At 37.5% G+C, this 16,411-nt stretch overlaps 1 protein-coding gene across 5 annotated transcripts in view; it reads right to left on the reverse strand.

The window, feature by feature from the left end:
- Positions 1–16,411, reverse strand: part of LOC125770433 (neuropeptide SIFamide receptor-like) — a 72,072-nt gene that overhangs the window by 2,897 nt on the left and 52,764 nt on the right. For all 5 annotated transcript variants that reach the window (XM_049440050.1, XM_049440052.1, XM_049440048.1 and 2 more), the window contains 5 exons: positions 9,208–9,355; positions 6,878–7,016; positions 2,784–2,890; positions 2,181–2,331; positions 819–931 (listed from right to left, as the gene is read on the reverse strand). In XM_049440050.1, coding sequence (XP_049296007.1) covers positions 819–931; positions 2,181–2,331; positions 2,784–2,890; positions 6,878–7,016; positions 9,208–9,355 — 658 coding nt within the window. The remainder of the gene's footprint in view (positions 1–818; positions 932–2,180; positions 2,332–2,783; positions 2,891–6,877; positions 7,017–9,207; positions 9,356–16,411) is intronic.

The following is a 16,411-nucleotide window of genomic DNA, read 5'->3' on the forward strand; positions in this document are numbered from 1 at the left end:
TTTCCCCCAAATACAGAAAAAAACAAAAGCTTGCTTTCAAAGCGTATTTAAATTAACGATGCAAAACTTCAAGCGTGTGTCCAGCTGGAATGGACGCAGGATCAAAAGTTAATCGTGTCACGCGACGTACAGCCCGTCAATGCGAGAGGTGTAGATGAAATAATGGTCCGTTCCCCTATTCCGTAACCGTACCGCCAAAAGTTCCATGGTACAAGGGCGTACATACATAATTGATTTTGCTGCCTTTTGCAACAACAAGGCATACAGGATCGTTCAGTCCCATACAATATTGTCTAACGAAGTGTGTAAACACACGGTCCATGATGATGTCGCTGACAGAATATTGTTTTCCCATCTGGTTTTTTTTTCTGTTGTTGCACTCGTAACACATTCTTGATGGCGCTTGATGAACATGTTGCTCCCAGCTGCTTGTAGGTATCGTATGGGCTATGAATAAAACAAAATGCGTACTACGCTGCACGAAAAGGTAAACGCTTTGACAAGAGCGAACTTCAAAATGCTCCTGGGACAATGGCATTGATTGCATGGCAAAGCGTTGAATGTTTCAAAAAAAAAAGACAATATAAACGTTTGTTCTTGTAACGCGAATTTTGGAAAAAGATTTTTAATTTGATCTGCATCTGGAACAATGCATTTCGCTATTATCATAGCACGAATGAAGGCTTAAATAGAACGTTCATACTAGCTTAGGAATGCTTTGAAATTCGATAACAGGCAGGATTATGTTTTTTTTGCTTCCACTGAAACAGATCGATAAACGCTAATGTACACATTGCATTGATATTGTGCAGACCTACCGCTCATGAAGTTGTAGATCACAGGGTTAACGGCACTGTTTGCGTAGCAGAGCCAGTGAGAAAATAACGATAGCACAGCCACGATATCACTCTGTCCAATATCGATTGTATACCTTGAAAAAAAAAGAAATAAATGGAAAGAGAATAATTTAAAAAAAAATGTAATATTTCATGTAGTGTTTGTATGATCATTCAGTTGATCGTTGACATAACTTATCAAATTTTCAAAAAAAAATCATTTAGATCATTTTAATTTTATTAAACTGAAATTTTAGGAGTATGAATAAGTTTTTACGGTATTTTAAATTAAGAAATTTTAGTGTTTTTTAAATTTTCTATTGTGAAAATTGAGCCAAAGCTTTAGCAGCTCATAATATACCACCGCGAGTTGGTCCCACCAAATACCGAACATGATCTTCTTGTCATGAATGTTTGGTTTAGCCTGGTTATTCATACTTTGCCCGAGCTTTTCTTTGACGTAGTTCAGTGACCCAACCTGGTCCGTGGACCACTTCTCCGTGGCTTAAGTAGAAGTGGTCCGCGGAGAAATTTTCGGTCGTTGGACCGATTATTTTAACACTTTTTGTTTACCATTTTAAGCGTTTTTTCGAAACAAAATCATTCTAAGCTTCTCGATGTATGTTCAATTATAATTATTGCTGATGTTTTATTTAAAAAATCGCCTTAACGGCTGTATATATACATTACGAATCCGTTCATATACGGCACATACGGCTTATGTCGAACAAAAAGTGGTTCTTGGTACTAAAAAGGTTGGGGAGCACTGGTGTAGTTGATCACTAATAAGTAAAAACAAATTGATTTCTCTTTCAAGCGACGATGGTTGAGGCTAACCATCCAATGACCAGTTGAGTGCAACTCATTTGACATTATTTCATGTCATAAAACCTTTTATTCATTTGTGTGTTTTTGTGTTTATATTATTATATTTTGTGTTTTTGGTAATGATTAAAGTCGTTCTTGACTGGAATGCTTGAAAGAGTTTTCATCTTCGGATAGACAGATGTAACAGACAGAGGGGCTTTTTAAATAAAAATAATACCTCACAAAAATATTGTATACAATGTCAAGAAGTTAAATTAAAACTATTAGGTAAGTTAGTACCGACATCCAGTATTCAAAACCTGTACGAACTTATTGAAACTCCCAATGGATGCAAAGAAAATGGTTGAACATTAACTAATCCTGCTAACGGTTTTGTTGTCCTTGCCTATTCTGTTTTAATGCATGCATTGATTAGTGATACGGATAATGTCTCACGCATACACTAATCTTGCAGTGTGATGCAAAACTGGTAATCGTATCGAGCTAAAAAAAGAAGAAGCAATAGCGAATATTTACCTTGCGACGTTTAGCATGTGCACTGGAAAATAGCAGCCGGCGAACATGATCACCACGGCTACTAACATTTTTGCCGCTTTCCGGCGTGCACGCAGCTGTCCCATGGTGCTTGTGTTACCCACACAATTGAGTGTCGTCCTGGTGCTGTGAACTGGGATGCAGGATGGAGGACCATGTGAGTAAATGTGTAAAAAAAGGAGTTTCCAAAAAAAAAATGAAAAAGCAAATGTGATTCGATAAAAGAAACACACGAATGGCACAACGGAGAACGGAATATATGTTGCTTGACGTGCGATAGTACAACGAGGTTTGAAGAAAAAAGTCTGCCAATCTGAATGATGGCTATAGACGGTTTTTTTTACTCGCCGTACCCATTGTTGGGATAGAGAAGAAACTGCTGACCACTGAGGTAATGATGTTGGGTGTGATATGTTAGCATGTGGGACGATGGGAAGCAAATGGTTAAAACGGTAGAATGAGCTGCTAAACGATCTTTTGGGAAATGAAGCCGTAATCGGGCCAACAAGCAGACAGGTTGGCTAGTTTTTGGCGAATCGCAACCGGAACCGGAAATTAACAGCGTCAATGTTAACGGATACTTACTGCCGCACGGCTGATTGCGGGATTCCCGATGGCCGGGTATGGTGTCCGAGCGCCACAGTACGCGAACGATTTGGAAATAGGCTCCGGTCATGAATAGAAGCGGTACCCTGTGGAGAGAAACCGGGTGAGAAGACACACACACAAATACAGTTTTACGAAAGTGTTTTCACACACCACGTCACCGACCCACCCAAAAGAAGAAGTGGCGGAAAAACGAAAGGGATAAATTAAACGAAAGCTAGACGATATTACGTTTCGGGTTGTGCACGTTGTTCCTACGGCAACGTTGTCACGTGAAATGAAAACAATAAACAATAGTGATAATGATTATTGGATATGAGGGGGTTAGTAATGTTTACACTTGGTTTGGTAACTTAACCGATGGGGTCACGGGGATGGATTTTTTCCCTTGAAGGCGGTATGTCTTTTGCCACATGTCGCTGGGTACAGTCCTTTTCAAATCTTACCGGGATTATCTTGATGTTTGTGGTTTTTTTTTAGTAATATATCAAGAATTTTGATTTATTGTAACATTTTTGTAGTAGTATTTATACTTTTATACATTTCCTTCTTGAAAATGAAGATGTACAGGAGCTTCTCATGTATTCAACAATATTGCTTGATATATTTTTTTAAAAATAGGATATTTCTTGATATTGGTTATTTTGAAACTTTGACATTTAAAGTTTAACATTTTCAAAATTTAAGGAATTTTTTAACAGCGAAAGCTTTTTCGTTTTGAGAAGAACTGTATATTGATTCTATTCTCAACAGGAGTTTTTTTGCAGGGTTTCGAGTTCTAGTAAGTTCGGACGATTTTTTTTATTTTCAAATTGAAGTGAAGTATAGTGGAGCGCCGATTATCCGGCCTGCCCATTATCCGTGCAGCTCGACAGTTCCATAGACGAATTGACATATTAACAGCAAACCGGTGATGGCAACAAATAATAACCTCAACAGGAAATGATACAATTGGCTCAAGTTCGACCAAATAGGACAAATTTATTTTCCAAAGTGCACTGAAGAATATTAACATTTATGTTTCGCAAAAAAATCCACCCGTTACACACTAAACACTAATGTTTATCAATAAAAAGAGTTGTGCCTTTTATCCGTGATATTCGCTTATCCGGCAGGGGTCGAGTCCCGATAAGCACGGATAATCAGCGTTCCACTATATTTTCTCTTTTCTCGATTCTATGCAAAGCTTTGTCTTCTCATATTCCCACAAAGCTTTCCGTCATGAAGGATAACGTGACAGGTGAGAAAGCTTTTAATATCTACTTTATACTAAAAAATTTGGAAATGTTTAAACAGTGAAAGCTTTTTCATTTTGAGAAGGACTGTATATTGGTTCTATTCTTAATAGGAGTTTTTTTTACAGGGTTTACGAGCTATAATAAGTTTGGACCATTTTTTTTTATTTTCAAATTGAAATAAAGTTTTGTTGAGCTTTTTCTACTCATATTTCCACAAAGCTTGCCGTCATGAAGGATAATGTGACAGGTGAGAAAGCTTTTCACAGAATCAATTTTTTTTTACTGAACAAGATCTCGAAACCCTGTAAACCTCGATCTTCATACTCGAAAACCCTGTAAACACATGTCTGTTTCACTGTTTCCGGTGTACAGACAAAACAAGCTTAAAACATTCAAGCTTTTTCCTCGACAAATGTTTGAAACATATACGAGTAGTGCACACTTCTTCAAACCGGACACCCTCCCTCCCTCTCCCGGCTGCTTCCAAATTCTTCCATTCATCAAATGGGGTGGAAAATGTTAGGCACGTGTACACAAGACGCGTGTACCGATGTTGGTTTTACCATTGCGGGTGCGCAATCCTGAAGGGAAATTAAAATGATTGAGTTTAGTAAATGTCACGTGTGGTTCTCTAGAGTTGCGTGGTAAATCCATTTAGCCCGAGCTGAAGGATGCGGTAATAAGCGTGATACATTTTTAGAACGCTGGCAGTTTAAGAATGGCAGCAATATCAGTGTATCGGTTTAATGTGGGTTCAACGTACATGGAAATGCTTCCATTCCATTCCAAAGCGGAATGTCAATAGAATTCTTGTGGGAGCGCGAATATCCGCATCCGGTGGATCAGAGCGTTTGGACAGAAACAATGCAAACCTCCCCTTTATTTTTTTTTTGTTGTGCTTGTACATTTTCTATTGCCGGCAGGAATGTGTGTATAGATTTGTTGCACAGATTTGTTGTTTCGTTGAAAGAGGTGCCGCTAGCTTGCCAGCCGTTTTTTTTTTGAGATGGGCACGTGTGTGCGTGGGAAACGATCGTCCCGAGCAGAAGCAAGACAGCGCCACGCCGAAAGGCTTTTTCCTCCCACCCTGCCCAACCGATGGGCGTTGATGTCAGTGAATAAGATGCTGCCAGGTTTATCATTGGATAAAATCTGATTCGCAACGCATGAATAAGAACGTGGAACGTATGTCTTCAAATTTATTTCGTTCACTTCGTCTGACGCCTTTCTGCTCCCCGAGGTCTTCGCAGTTATCGTGTTCCGGTAAGCGACCACTTCCGTCTTTAATTCACTCACGGGCTCGTGTGTGATATTGGGGATTATAGTGCGTGTGTATGTCTCTGTTTTTTTTTTCTTTTGGGAGCTGCCAATTGGAAGGGCCCATTGCCGGTGGGGATACTTTTTTTTCCAACACGAGTCAAAATCAAAGCCCACCGTTACCATGCCACCGGAAACGGGGGGATCTTTGTTCTTTCCCATTGCACCCATCCCCCAACAGTGGGGGTGGGCGATTGTTTTCTTCTTACGGTTCCTTACTTGCCGGAAGCGACAAAGGTACCAAGACTGTATCGAATGCGAAAAAGATATCTTTCATAGCATCATACCGAATTGAGCCTTCTGGCAAAGGGACGCAATATACTGTCATGTGCCATTGCCGCGGCTGGTGAAACAGATGGGCACAGATGGATACAGCCGGGCTTCTAAGCTGATTATAGCGATTCGTTCAAACCCAAAGATCCCACACATGTGTGAGAAAAATTGTAAGATTGTTTTCGATTTGTTGTATCACATGGGAAGCTCATCGATGGGGTGATTCGGTGGTCGATAGCTGGGGCACAAAGTGTGTAACAAATATGGAACGATAAATATTACACCCAAGTCACATTGCTAAAACCTTAGCGCGAATGTGTATGTCCACGTATGTGGCACTATGTTTGACGCAATTGCGATCATGCGATAACAAGGTTGAGAGTGCGTTTTGATTAGAAGTTGTTCAATGAATGGCAATTTTGGAACTTTGGTTGGTTGTTTTGCTTCGAGGTCATGATTTTTGGTTTGCTCCTTTCGGGACGCAAACGGACACAAAAGCTGACATGCGAAGTTGTCAATCACGGTATCTGGTATCAATAAAAAGGTGAATATTGTTGATTGTAGGTTAACAGGCGATTTGTCTTGTGTGTGTGTGTTCGCGTGTTGAATGACAACAGTGCATTGGGAAAGGAGGAAAAGGTACTAAATGATTAATTGTTGCTTGTGTTTTGATTTGATTGGTGAACATTTATGGTGGAATATTAATTAGGGAAATGGTAAATTTATGAAATTATACTTTTTTTTCAAAAACTATTCTTTGAATTGAACTAAAGACTTTGAATCTGAAGTGAATTTTGAATATTCTTGAAACTCCAAATACCAATGATTGTCCAAAGATTTATTCAATTTTTAAAGGTACATTTGACTGTACATTAAGTAACATTGCACAATCTAAAGAGTAAAAATGCATAAAAAATGAATCCTCAAAAGTTCATGAATCCTTGGAGATTCATTTGTTTGTGAGTCGAGTCGAGTAGAGTTCATAAAAATGACGCTTTGCAAAAGTTTCATCAAGCTCAACTCTAATGTTTAAAATCAAAAAATGCATTCCACAGAAAGTTAATTTAGGCATTTCGAAATTAAATACAAAACTCTAACAAGAGACAAATAAAATTTCCCCGAAAAGATTATATTTGTTTTGAAAACGAAAAAAAAAGTACACAAATGTTGTCTGAAACGACACATTCGTTGGATACGATTCTCTAGGCAACGTTCTGTCTCGGACCATCACCGGTTCATACTTACGTGTAGAGTAGCACAAACTTGAAGATGTAGAAAGTTTTTTCCGTCTCGTTGTCCCACGTTGCGACACATTGGGTGAAAAGTTTGATGTCGAAGCGTAACTTTTTGCGTCTCGTTGTCAGTACCAGGAATTCGGGCAGGTCTGCCGAGAGACAGCAAGTGTGTAACGCGAGTGAAACACCGACCACCGGAAGGAGAACAGGAGAAAAGGAGATGTTTTTTTTAATAAAAAACAGCAAGAAAGGAAACGTGCTTTGATATGACATAAACACATACGGGATCTCGAGTGTTGCAGCGAGTAAATTGAAGGGCAAAACAAAATAGCAAATGCACCACGTACACGAAACAGCAATGTAATTGAAATTGTTCGCTCAGCATAGCCCTTTTATAGCTTTTTAATTGAAATGTTTAAAGCCAACTATATAGTGCAGTTCAATTTCGTTATTTGTTATACTTTAAACATGTTTTGCTTTGTTATATTGAAGTTGTTAAATATTTTAAGTTTTACAAACTTTTGTTATTATTTAAGTAATATGTAGTTTGTTTGAACAAAATTATTTCTACTAAATGTGTTACTATAATACTAAACACTTTCACAGCTAGGAGAATTGTGTAAGTATCTCTCGTCATTTATTTTGTCAGATGTCAGAAAAGTTTTGTAACGTTCCGCGATAATATTCTATGAATTGATTGACTGAACTTTTTAAGTCTTCATATAAAATACAACCCTTCAAATGGTTTGAAACCCCAGAGTTATGTTTTATGTCAAAATATGAATGCGATTAGTTGCTATAAAATTAGCTATTAGGGAGACGTCACGTGTTTGCTGCTAACACTTTCAGAATTTTTATTATTCGAGTTTTCTAAAACTTTCAGAGAATAATATTTGTATTTTTTTTAGCTTAATGTTTTGGGTATTTGGTGGCAAATACTAGCACTGTCTCTGGAAAAGATGGGTATCATGTCTAAGTTTGACAGTTCAGCGTGAACTCAAATGTTGCCATGTCGTATGAGTGTTAAACCTCATTGAAATTCTCAAGAGACGTATCAAAAGGATTTTTTTATCTTCGTTGTATTGTTAGAGGATAGAAGTTAAAAAAGATAAATTATTTTTATATCAGTTTATTCTGCGAACTAATTCAACCGCCATTGTAAGAAAGAGAATTGGTGAGACTGGCTAAAAATCTTCTACTATGAGTTGCTTTTATTAACAATGACTACAACAGATGGCTATTTCTGGACATTAATCCAATGGAACATGATCCAATTATTGTCAATTTACTCAATACTTTGACAATCAAAAGACCATGAAATTGGCTGGTTTTTGTAAAGTACACATCCAGAATATAATTCGTAATGAAATTCAAAAGTTATCAAAAAGCATGGGAAGTAATTGTACAACGTTCTGATGTTTATTTTATGGAGTCAGATAAATTATTGCATATTGCTATGTTTAGTAAAACTTTGTTAAACAAAATAGAAGCTTTAGATCGTCTCTGTTGGCAACATTGTACACAATGAGCACAAATCAATTGATTTAATTTGTACCACCACCATCAACCCAGGCGTCCACACAAAAATGTTCCCCGGTTTATTTGGAGAGCATTTCTTCACGCATTTTGATGTTTCATTGTGCGATAACAGGGTTGTAAAATCTAATGGTCTAGGGTAGTCGCAGCGCTGCTGTAACTGTTTTTTGTGCTGAAGATGTCCGAATTGTGGATCTTAAGTATGGGGCCGAGACATGGTAAAACATGGTGTTTGCCAGCCGTCGATTATGCGGCAAAATGGTGTTGCATTAGATTAAAGACATCATCGTGTGAAATGACGAAACGCAATGCCTATGGGAGGTTCCGTTGGAATTGGAATGTTAATTTCCTCTAAACGTCCCAGTGTGGTTCCAGGACTACAGAGGAAGTTGAAATGGTTTAAACAACTGTTGAAATATTTCATTTTAAACGATTTACATTGAGGTGATGATGGTTCCATTTGTATTTTAAAAACTTTTGTTCAATCTCTTGTGGGAACATTGCACAGAACATCTTTTTGAGGTGAAAAAAAGATAAAACAAAATTGTCTAAAACGTACGAAGTGTACTAAATTTAAATGTTATCCTAAACCGAATACACTAAAACAGTTACTGATAAAAAAAACGATTAACCATCCTGTAAACGAGCAGATAATTAATCATAAATATTTTGATATGTCAATTCATGTTACATCGCTGGAAATCTGATAATGCGACATGATAAAAACGGTGATGAACAGCAAGGAAAAGGTAGCTTAAGGGTCGGCTTAGAACGGTTTTACTTCGACCCGACCCGGCCACTTACCCGACAGGAAGCCAATGAGCCAAATGAGGGCAATTGAGCGCCAGGCACGTTCGGGTCTCGGTTTGTAGCGCAGTGGAAAGCATATCGCATACCATCGATCGATCGAAATGAATGTCAGCGTTAGTACCGAAACTGTCACCGATACGGTCTGGAACGAAAGAAAGAAAGCAAACCAAAAAAACAGAGATGAGTGACGAAGGTTAGCCATTGGCCATGTGATGTGCGTTACGGTCTGGAGTGTTAGACCGATTGAAGATAGGTTGTCTATGGGCTTAGCGGTTTTGTGGCTTACTGAAAACATTGAAGTGCCATTTAGTGTCGTCGTGAGTGGGCTATTTTCTACCAAAAAACGCTGCGTTCGGTCAGCATTCCAGTGTGAATGAAGTTTAAACTATAGAAGAGGTTTTTTTTTTAAATTAATTATTTTTTTCATTTCGTATCAATTTACGTTAAGCTACTTATGTTTTAAAATACCAAAAGTTAAACGATTTTTTATTATGACCTTTGAGCTAAAGATATATAACATAAATTAGTTTTCTATACAAACTATATTTTATAAGTTAGTTGATTAAAAAATAGTTGAGTAAATTGGAAAATAATTAAAAAAAAACACTAGTTACTTAAATACATTAAAGATATTGGCAAAAAGTGAACGATTTTCCACTTTCTATCCAGCTTTGGTCGTGAACGCTGATTGTAGCTAGCAAGATTTCCATAGCTTAAGAGTTAATATCATCTTTACCGCTTTATCCGCTTAATGTTGACACTTACAGCTTCCCTGGCTTTAATATTTGCCAGCCTGCACCGACTCACAGTAGGTACGGCCCCTAAATCGTACAGATCAATTTCTAGTCCTGATTTTTATTGCTAATTTATACAAATTGATGCATAAATATTTGCCCGAGCTGCTAGCGGTTTGCAGTCGATCGTTTGAAGTGCGTAACGGTTTATCGAAATAAAAGCGTTTTCTCTTTTGGCCGCTTGCAACGAAAAACGTTGTCTTTTTGGAGAAAAGAGGAAGAAAGAAATTTTACACTAATTTTCTTTTATTTTCATCAACTGCAAGGACAACATCAAATGGGAAAAACATCAACTCACTTTTTTATTTAATTTTTACATATTTTTATGTTAAAGTATTTGATCAATGACTCAAATTTTCGCTTTCAATTGTTATTCAAAGAAAAATATTATATTCCCTGAAAAACTACTTTAAAACTTCAATTTTCAAATAAGTTTTTATTGTAACGCCTTTCAAACAATCAAATTTGAATGGTGATAGAAATCAATGGAAGAATTTATGAAGTTTTATGCTATTGAAAATGGTAAGATAAATATAGAAAATGTTCAATGAAGCATGGCTCCTGAAATTGTTCTCTTTCTGGACTTTTAACTTCCGTTTCAAATTAGGTGTTAGGTGATACCCTAAAATAATTATGCTAAACATTGGCAAAGCAGTGTTTGAAACTTTTCCCCTTTTTGCAAAGTGATTTTAAAATAGCTGTGACGAATAATCAAGCAAATTAATCTCGAAAGTTTGAAATCTCAACCACTCCGGGTTTGAAATTTTACATTGCCAATTAGGCGTAGGGTTCAACGTTCATTTAATCACCGAAACTGTACTTACGGTCACGTTTAAGAACAATGCGACCAATTCGATTCACCATCTTTAGGTAGATAAACACTCGGTGCCGGTATCGTCCGTTCACACTTCGGCACATTTTAATCCAAGTGTATCGTTCTTCATTGATCGCTGGTAGAAATCGCTTCAGCATGAAATGTTGTTATGCCACTCACTTGATTTAGTCTTACGCGCTAATGGAAAATATTCCTCTAATGCTCTTGGTAAACACGGCGACGAGTTTCGCAAGTACACAAAAGACTTAAATTGGAGATTGTTTGCCCATTGTGCTGTGGAGTGCTAAAGGTGCGTCGGAAGTTAAGGAAGTATGAATTATTTTGTTCGTACGAGAAAGCAGTGGAACTTATGGGACTAAAACGCTAAAATATGCATTACATCATAACGATTTTTTTGCTAAATTAAATCGTATAAGTTTGCCGAAATAAAATCTAATTATTAAAATGAAGCTTTCGTTTCGTTGGCGTGTTAGATTTAATAGAGTTTCTCTTTCCTTCAGAAAAATCCTTAAATCTACACACCTAGAAGCGTACCACCAACTACTGCTATAAACGTTCTCATAGTACTAAGACGTGCTTTGGTGGATAATCGCGCCAACGACAGAATATTTTTCATGGACAAAGCTAACGGACAGTGTTGCAATGTTATCACCGCTCGCAACGTCCAGGATGTAATTACAAATGTACATAAATTACGACTAATGGTATGTGGCAAATGTCAGCGTTGAAGATTTATACAAGTTTTTGCTTGGAAAGCATGGCCACCGATACGGAAGATGCCATTAAGTCTTGGTTTGGATCTCCGCCTGGGGGGAGATGGCTGCCGGCCCCCCAACTGTGTAGGTGTCTTGAATGAGTTTCTTAATTTTGCACTTCTACCAAATCGATGAATTTCGAGATATTGCATTATATCACTATGCGCTATTTGATTTAGCTGTACCAGCATGTTTCCGGCAAAGGTATATTTAAAGAAACGTTTCTTCCTGTTGATTGTATTGATCCGCTGGGCCTTAAATTAGCTTGTTAAACTACCCAACAAGCTTTTATTTTTAACAATTTTTTTTGAGTTGCTAATTTTTAGAGGATTTTGTACCTCAATTTAAAATGTCAACAGAATTTTTCTTTTGGACTAAGAACTATGGTCAATTCATGTATTCCAACATTTGCAATGGAATTCGCCGACAGCGAAAAAAAAGGGAGAACTTCGGCTGTTGTCTGAATAAGGCAGAATTTAAATCTTATTTTATGATGCCAAAATTGGAGTGATGGAGTGAGTGTGTGACATTTATCAACACTTTGAAATTAAATTTAAACTGTTCGGTTGTACTCATCTCTCCTGCGTCAAGTTGGAACGGTAGCTTCTCAGTCCTAAAGGAGGATTCTACAAGCAATCTGATCAACGAACCAAAATGTGTTTGACATCCCTGGTTTAGATCTTTAAGACGAATAAAATGCTTTTAAATATTATAGGTAATGAATTAACGAGGAAATTTTTAAAACTTTAATTTCATGAACAATATGTATTATTATATGTAAACTTTTATTTTTAATCTATAAAAAAACTTTTTTTTCTGGGGAACGAATGAAAGGTACCGAATATTGCCGGGGCTTGTTACCAACTTTGTCCATTAAAGAAGGTATTTCTTAAATATTATTAACTAATTACGGCAGTGTTCTACTGGAAAGATATCTCTAAATAGATCTCTCTCCGAATCAAAACACTTTCAAGCATTCGATCATAATTGGATCGCTTTGATCGTCTTTTGCCTTTATGTTAAGGTTGAAATGCATAATTAAATGAAGTGAAGAATTCCCGGTGCATCCGCTGGTGTTGAATTGAATTTTCCTTCTTAACAACCCTTAAATGTCATTCGTGCGTACAAGACACATTCACGATAATACAACGGAACAACAAATTCACTCTACCCCAAGTCCAGATACACACATCCAAGGCCCCCGCTGCAGTGGCTTTGTGTGCAAGCGCACATGTCCGTCTTGTTTACCAAGGACCGTTATAAATGGAGTGCTTTTGGGTTGGAGAGATGAGTGCTAAAAATGATGAGAAGCCATTAATAAAAGCCAAGCCGGGATGCTTGGCGTAATGAAGTGAGAGAAGCGTCTTCGTAGCGGACTTTCACTAGGTGTGTACGGACCGGTTAGTGTATGGGTTATAAGAGAGCCACTTGGATAAACCAGCTTAAGTACTTGAGATAGTTCAAACATAGATCATCCATTTCCATGTGTTTCATGTTTCTAGCAGCTACTGGAAGTTCAGTTTGCGATGGAACAAAACTGGAAAATGGAAGGTTTTTTTTGCTGCAAAATTTTCATCTCCACTATCTCACCCTGACACCTTTTGGAATTAAGTCGTACCATACCCAACGAATAGGAACAGGAAGGAAATAGAAAATAACTGAAGAAATTCAAACATCATGTTTTTTTATAGGCGAAAGTTGTGCTCAAAGAGCATCCAGTTATAACTCGACCAGAACATATTGCGAACGATGATCTCGGTACCCGCTGGTCTATCGACTCTCGGGACTCGGGAGAATCGGCTGTGGACAAAGTGATTGTCGTAATTTGTTTATCGCTACAAGAACTCAACACTTCCTGCATCGTTAAACTTTGTACGAACGAAGACCATGGCAGATGGCAAATGCCAAGAGTGCAACCTTCACATAGCACGAAATCCGTAACAACCGTAAGACTTGTTTTTTGTGTTTGTTCTCGGTGTTTTTTCTTGTAAGACCTTTGCAGAAATCTACGACTCGAGCCACATACAGAGCGACTTGCTAATAAGGGAAGTAAATGAAGTTTGCCGCTTTTCCGTCACGTTGTGTCGAAAGTGGTTTCGCAGTCAGTAGGTGGAAAAATAACCATCAATTTCGTTCCATCTCTAAAAGCTGCACGCTGCTGAAGTTATTTCGATGTTTCCGTTAGTTAGTTTGTTTGATGGTGTGTTTTTTTGTTTTTGGAGCGAGGATAAAAGCACAACAATATCCGTTGTGTCCGAAAATTAACCTTCGTGTACTTCGGGAGGTCTAATGTTACCAAAGAAATGAATTTCTTTTTGAATGTCATGGCGTTTGGCGTTAGGTTCATTATTCATTTGGGAGATTGAAATGTTTTTCCTTTTTTACGTACTTTAAGAATCTTCAGAAAGAGCTAATTACTGTCTAACTGTAGAACTTAAAGATTAAACCAATCAAAAACTGATGAAAAATCAAACGTTTTTTTTTGTTGTTGAGAAACATGAATGGCGAAATTTAAAAATTCATGATGTACAATTGTTTACATTTTACCTAGGAAAAAAATCATCTCTGCATACGCATTTTTAACTATGGAAAAGATCTGCTGCTTCAGACACAACAGCTAGACATAAAAAAGTAGTTTTAATTGAATTTTATATGTCTCTATTTCCACTAAAAGCTTTCACGTAACGTAAGATCGAAGTACTCAAGAAGACGATAGGGCGATCGATAAGTCATTAATTTGAACAGCCAATTTCTTTCACATCTTAATTTATTTCAATTCCGTAACGTTCCAGGCGCCAGCGGATATTGGATGCCGGCACAGCAGGATGCACCCACGAAAATTGACGTACGAATGGCCACCCAGTGTCATTGGAGTTAATTTTACGATTTTGGCATCGACCAGGGTGCTCCAGTACGGCCTTTTGGGCTAGGGAAGAGTTTGATGCTGTCGTCGAAGTTTAAGGTAAATTTGTTTTTCAATGTGATAAATCTCTTCAGCATGTATACCTTTATCGTTGTGTATATATCTTGGGAATTTTTCATGCGACACAAATGGATTCAAGAGTGAAGATCCATTTGAAAATGTATTGCAAGCTATTTGTCAGTGGTATGACGCACCTGCGGCGGGTACAATGTAACAATGTAATACTCACTAGCGAACACTCTGGATGTTTTCATATGACGACGAAAGTGTTTCAATGGTAATTGAAGAGGACAAACAGGCGAGCTCCAAATTATATGGCACGGTGCGGTAGAATATTTACAGCCCTGTTTGGCTGTACTCAAATCATTCCAGCAATTTCATCGCCCAAAAGATTAATTAGCATAATGAAATGGTATAGTATTGTGTGGCAGTAATATATTGACTTTCATGGTTTATTGATTGGTAATTCGTCGAAACGTTTCATGACTTTGTCAGCTGTAATTAATGAGTAAATTGTTTGTAATCACTTCGCTTATGATTCTGGATAATACGTGTATTTTAATTTCTCCCTTTACACAGGCGAAGATAATCATATTACTATTGCGTAATAATTGTTTGAATAAATTTTGCTTATTGTTATAATTAAGTTGATTAAATCAAACTTCACGTTGGAGATTAATGAGGCACAAAGCAAATTGATGATTGCCCTTCTGAGAAAATCTGATATATGCAAGAATGACATACAGTCAGGATATTGCACTTTTAAAGTCGTCCAAAGCTACCTCTATATTGGGTTAAATCATGTCTGGAACATCCAGTACTTAAACTAAGTATCCGCGGGAATCCCCAAGGATTTTATTGGAATGGGTGATCGTTCAAGGTCTTGGTATATTTAGAGAGTCCCGGATGAAAGCACTCCTCTAGTGGTTTTTAAAGTCGTAAATCCTTCCATCAATGGTTTTGAAATACATTGTTGATATCTTCGTGTTCCTGGGGTCCCAACTACCATTTCGCTTAGGGCTTCTGACGAATTTCTTCTGAGGCAACTTTTCTCCTCAGATCCCTACACTTGAAGCTTCCAGGTTCTAACTTCTAGCTTTATATGACTCTCATACATGGACTTTGGTCAAAACTGACGAATTCCTCTTCCTGACTGACAGCCCTTGAAGTCTGTTTAAACCGTGGGCAATGGAGGAGTCTTTATAATAACGAGCTCTACGCGTTGTACGATGAGCTCACTGTTGAAAGCGAATTAGACGCGTCAGACTACGGTGTGCTGGTCATGTCATTAAAATGGCACCGGACGACCCAGCTCGCAGAGTTCTTTTCGACTTCGACTGTTAGGTGTCAGGGAAGTCCAGAAATGCCAGACCTCTTGAAGATTTTGTGCCGTAAATGGAGCATCCTGTGATTCTGGGCTATAACAAACTTATATCCATTGCGTTTCTTTAATTCACGCTTTCAAGTATAAGCCAGACATAGGATATTCGTCTCATTTGAAAGCGTTCATCAGTGCAATGGACAACGAATACTCACTTTATTATGCGCTCAAACTTAAACTAGAATCCGGTAGAAAAACCACAAGAAAACCTTATGAAAAGTGATTCTATTCCTAGAGGCTTTGAAAGATTTTCTTACCGACTTCGATTCTGATTTCAATGTTTTCCAGGATCTTCAACATTTAATTGATTGATTTCAAGAGTTGTTTAGGAAATATTGATTATATGAAGAATTTCTTCTGTGAAAATGACGTACTGGAAAATTTTAATTACAAAACATATTTTTAAAGAGCAAAGCTAGCAATGCTGAGCTCTGCTAGTGTATAAACAATATTCTAACTCTATTTGTATAGACTCCTCCATCTGTCAATACAGTTGAAAACCAAAAACAG

The sequence above is a fragment of the Anopheles funestus genome, chromosome 3RL, assembly GCF_943734845.2.
Source record: "Anopheles funestus chromosome 3RL, idAnoFuneDA-416_04, whole genome shotgun sequence".
Lineage (NCBI taxonomy): Eukaryota > Metazoa > Arthropoda > Insecta > Diptera > Culicidae > Anopheles > Anopheles funestus.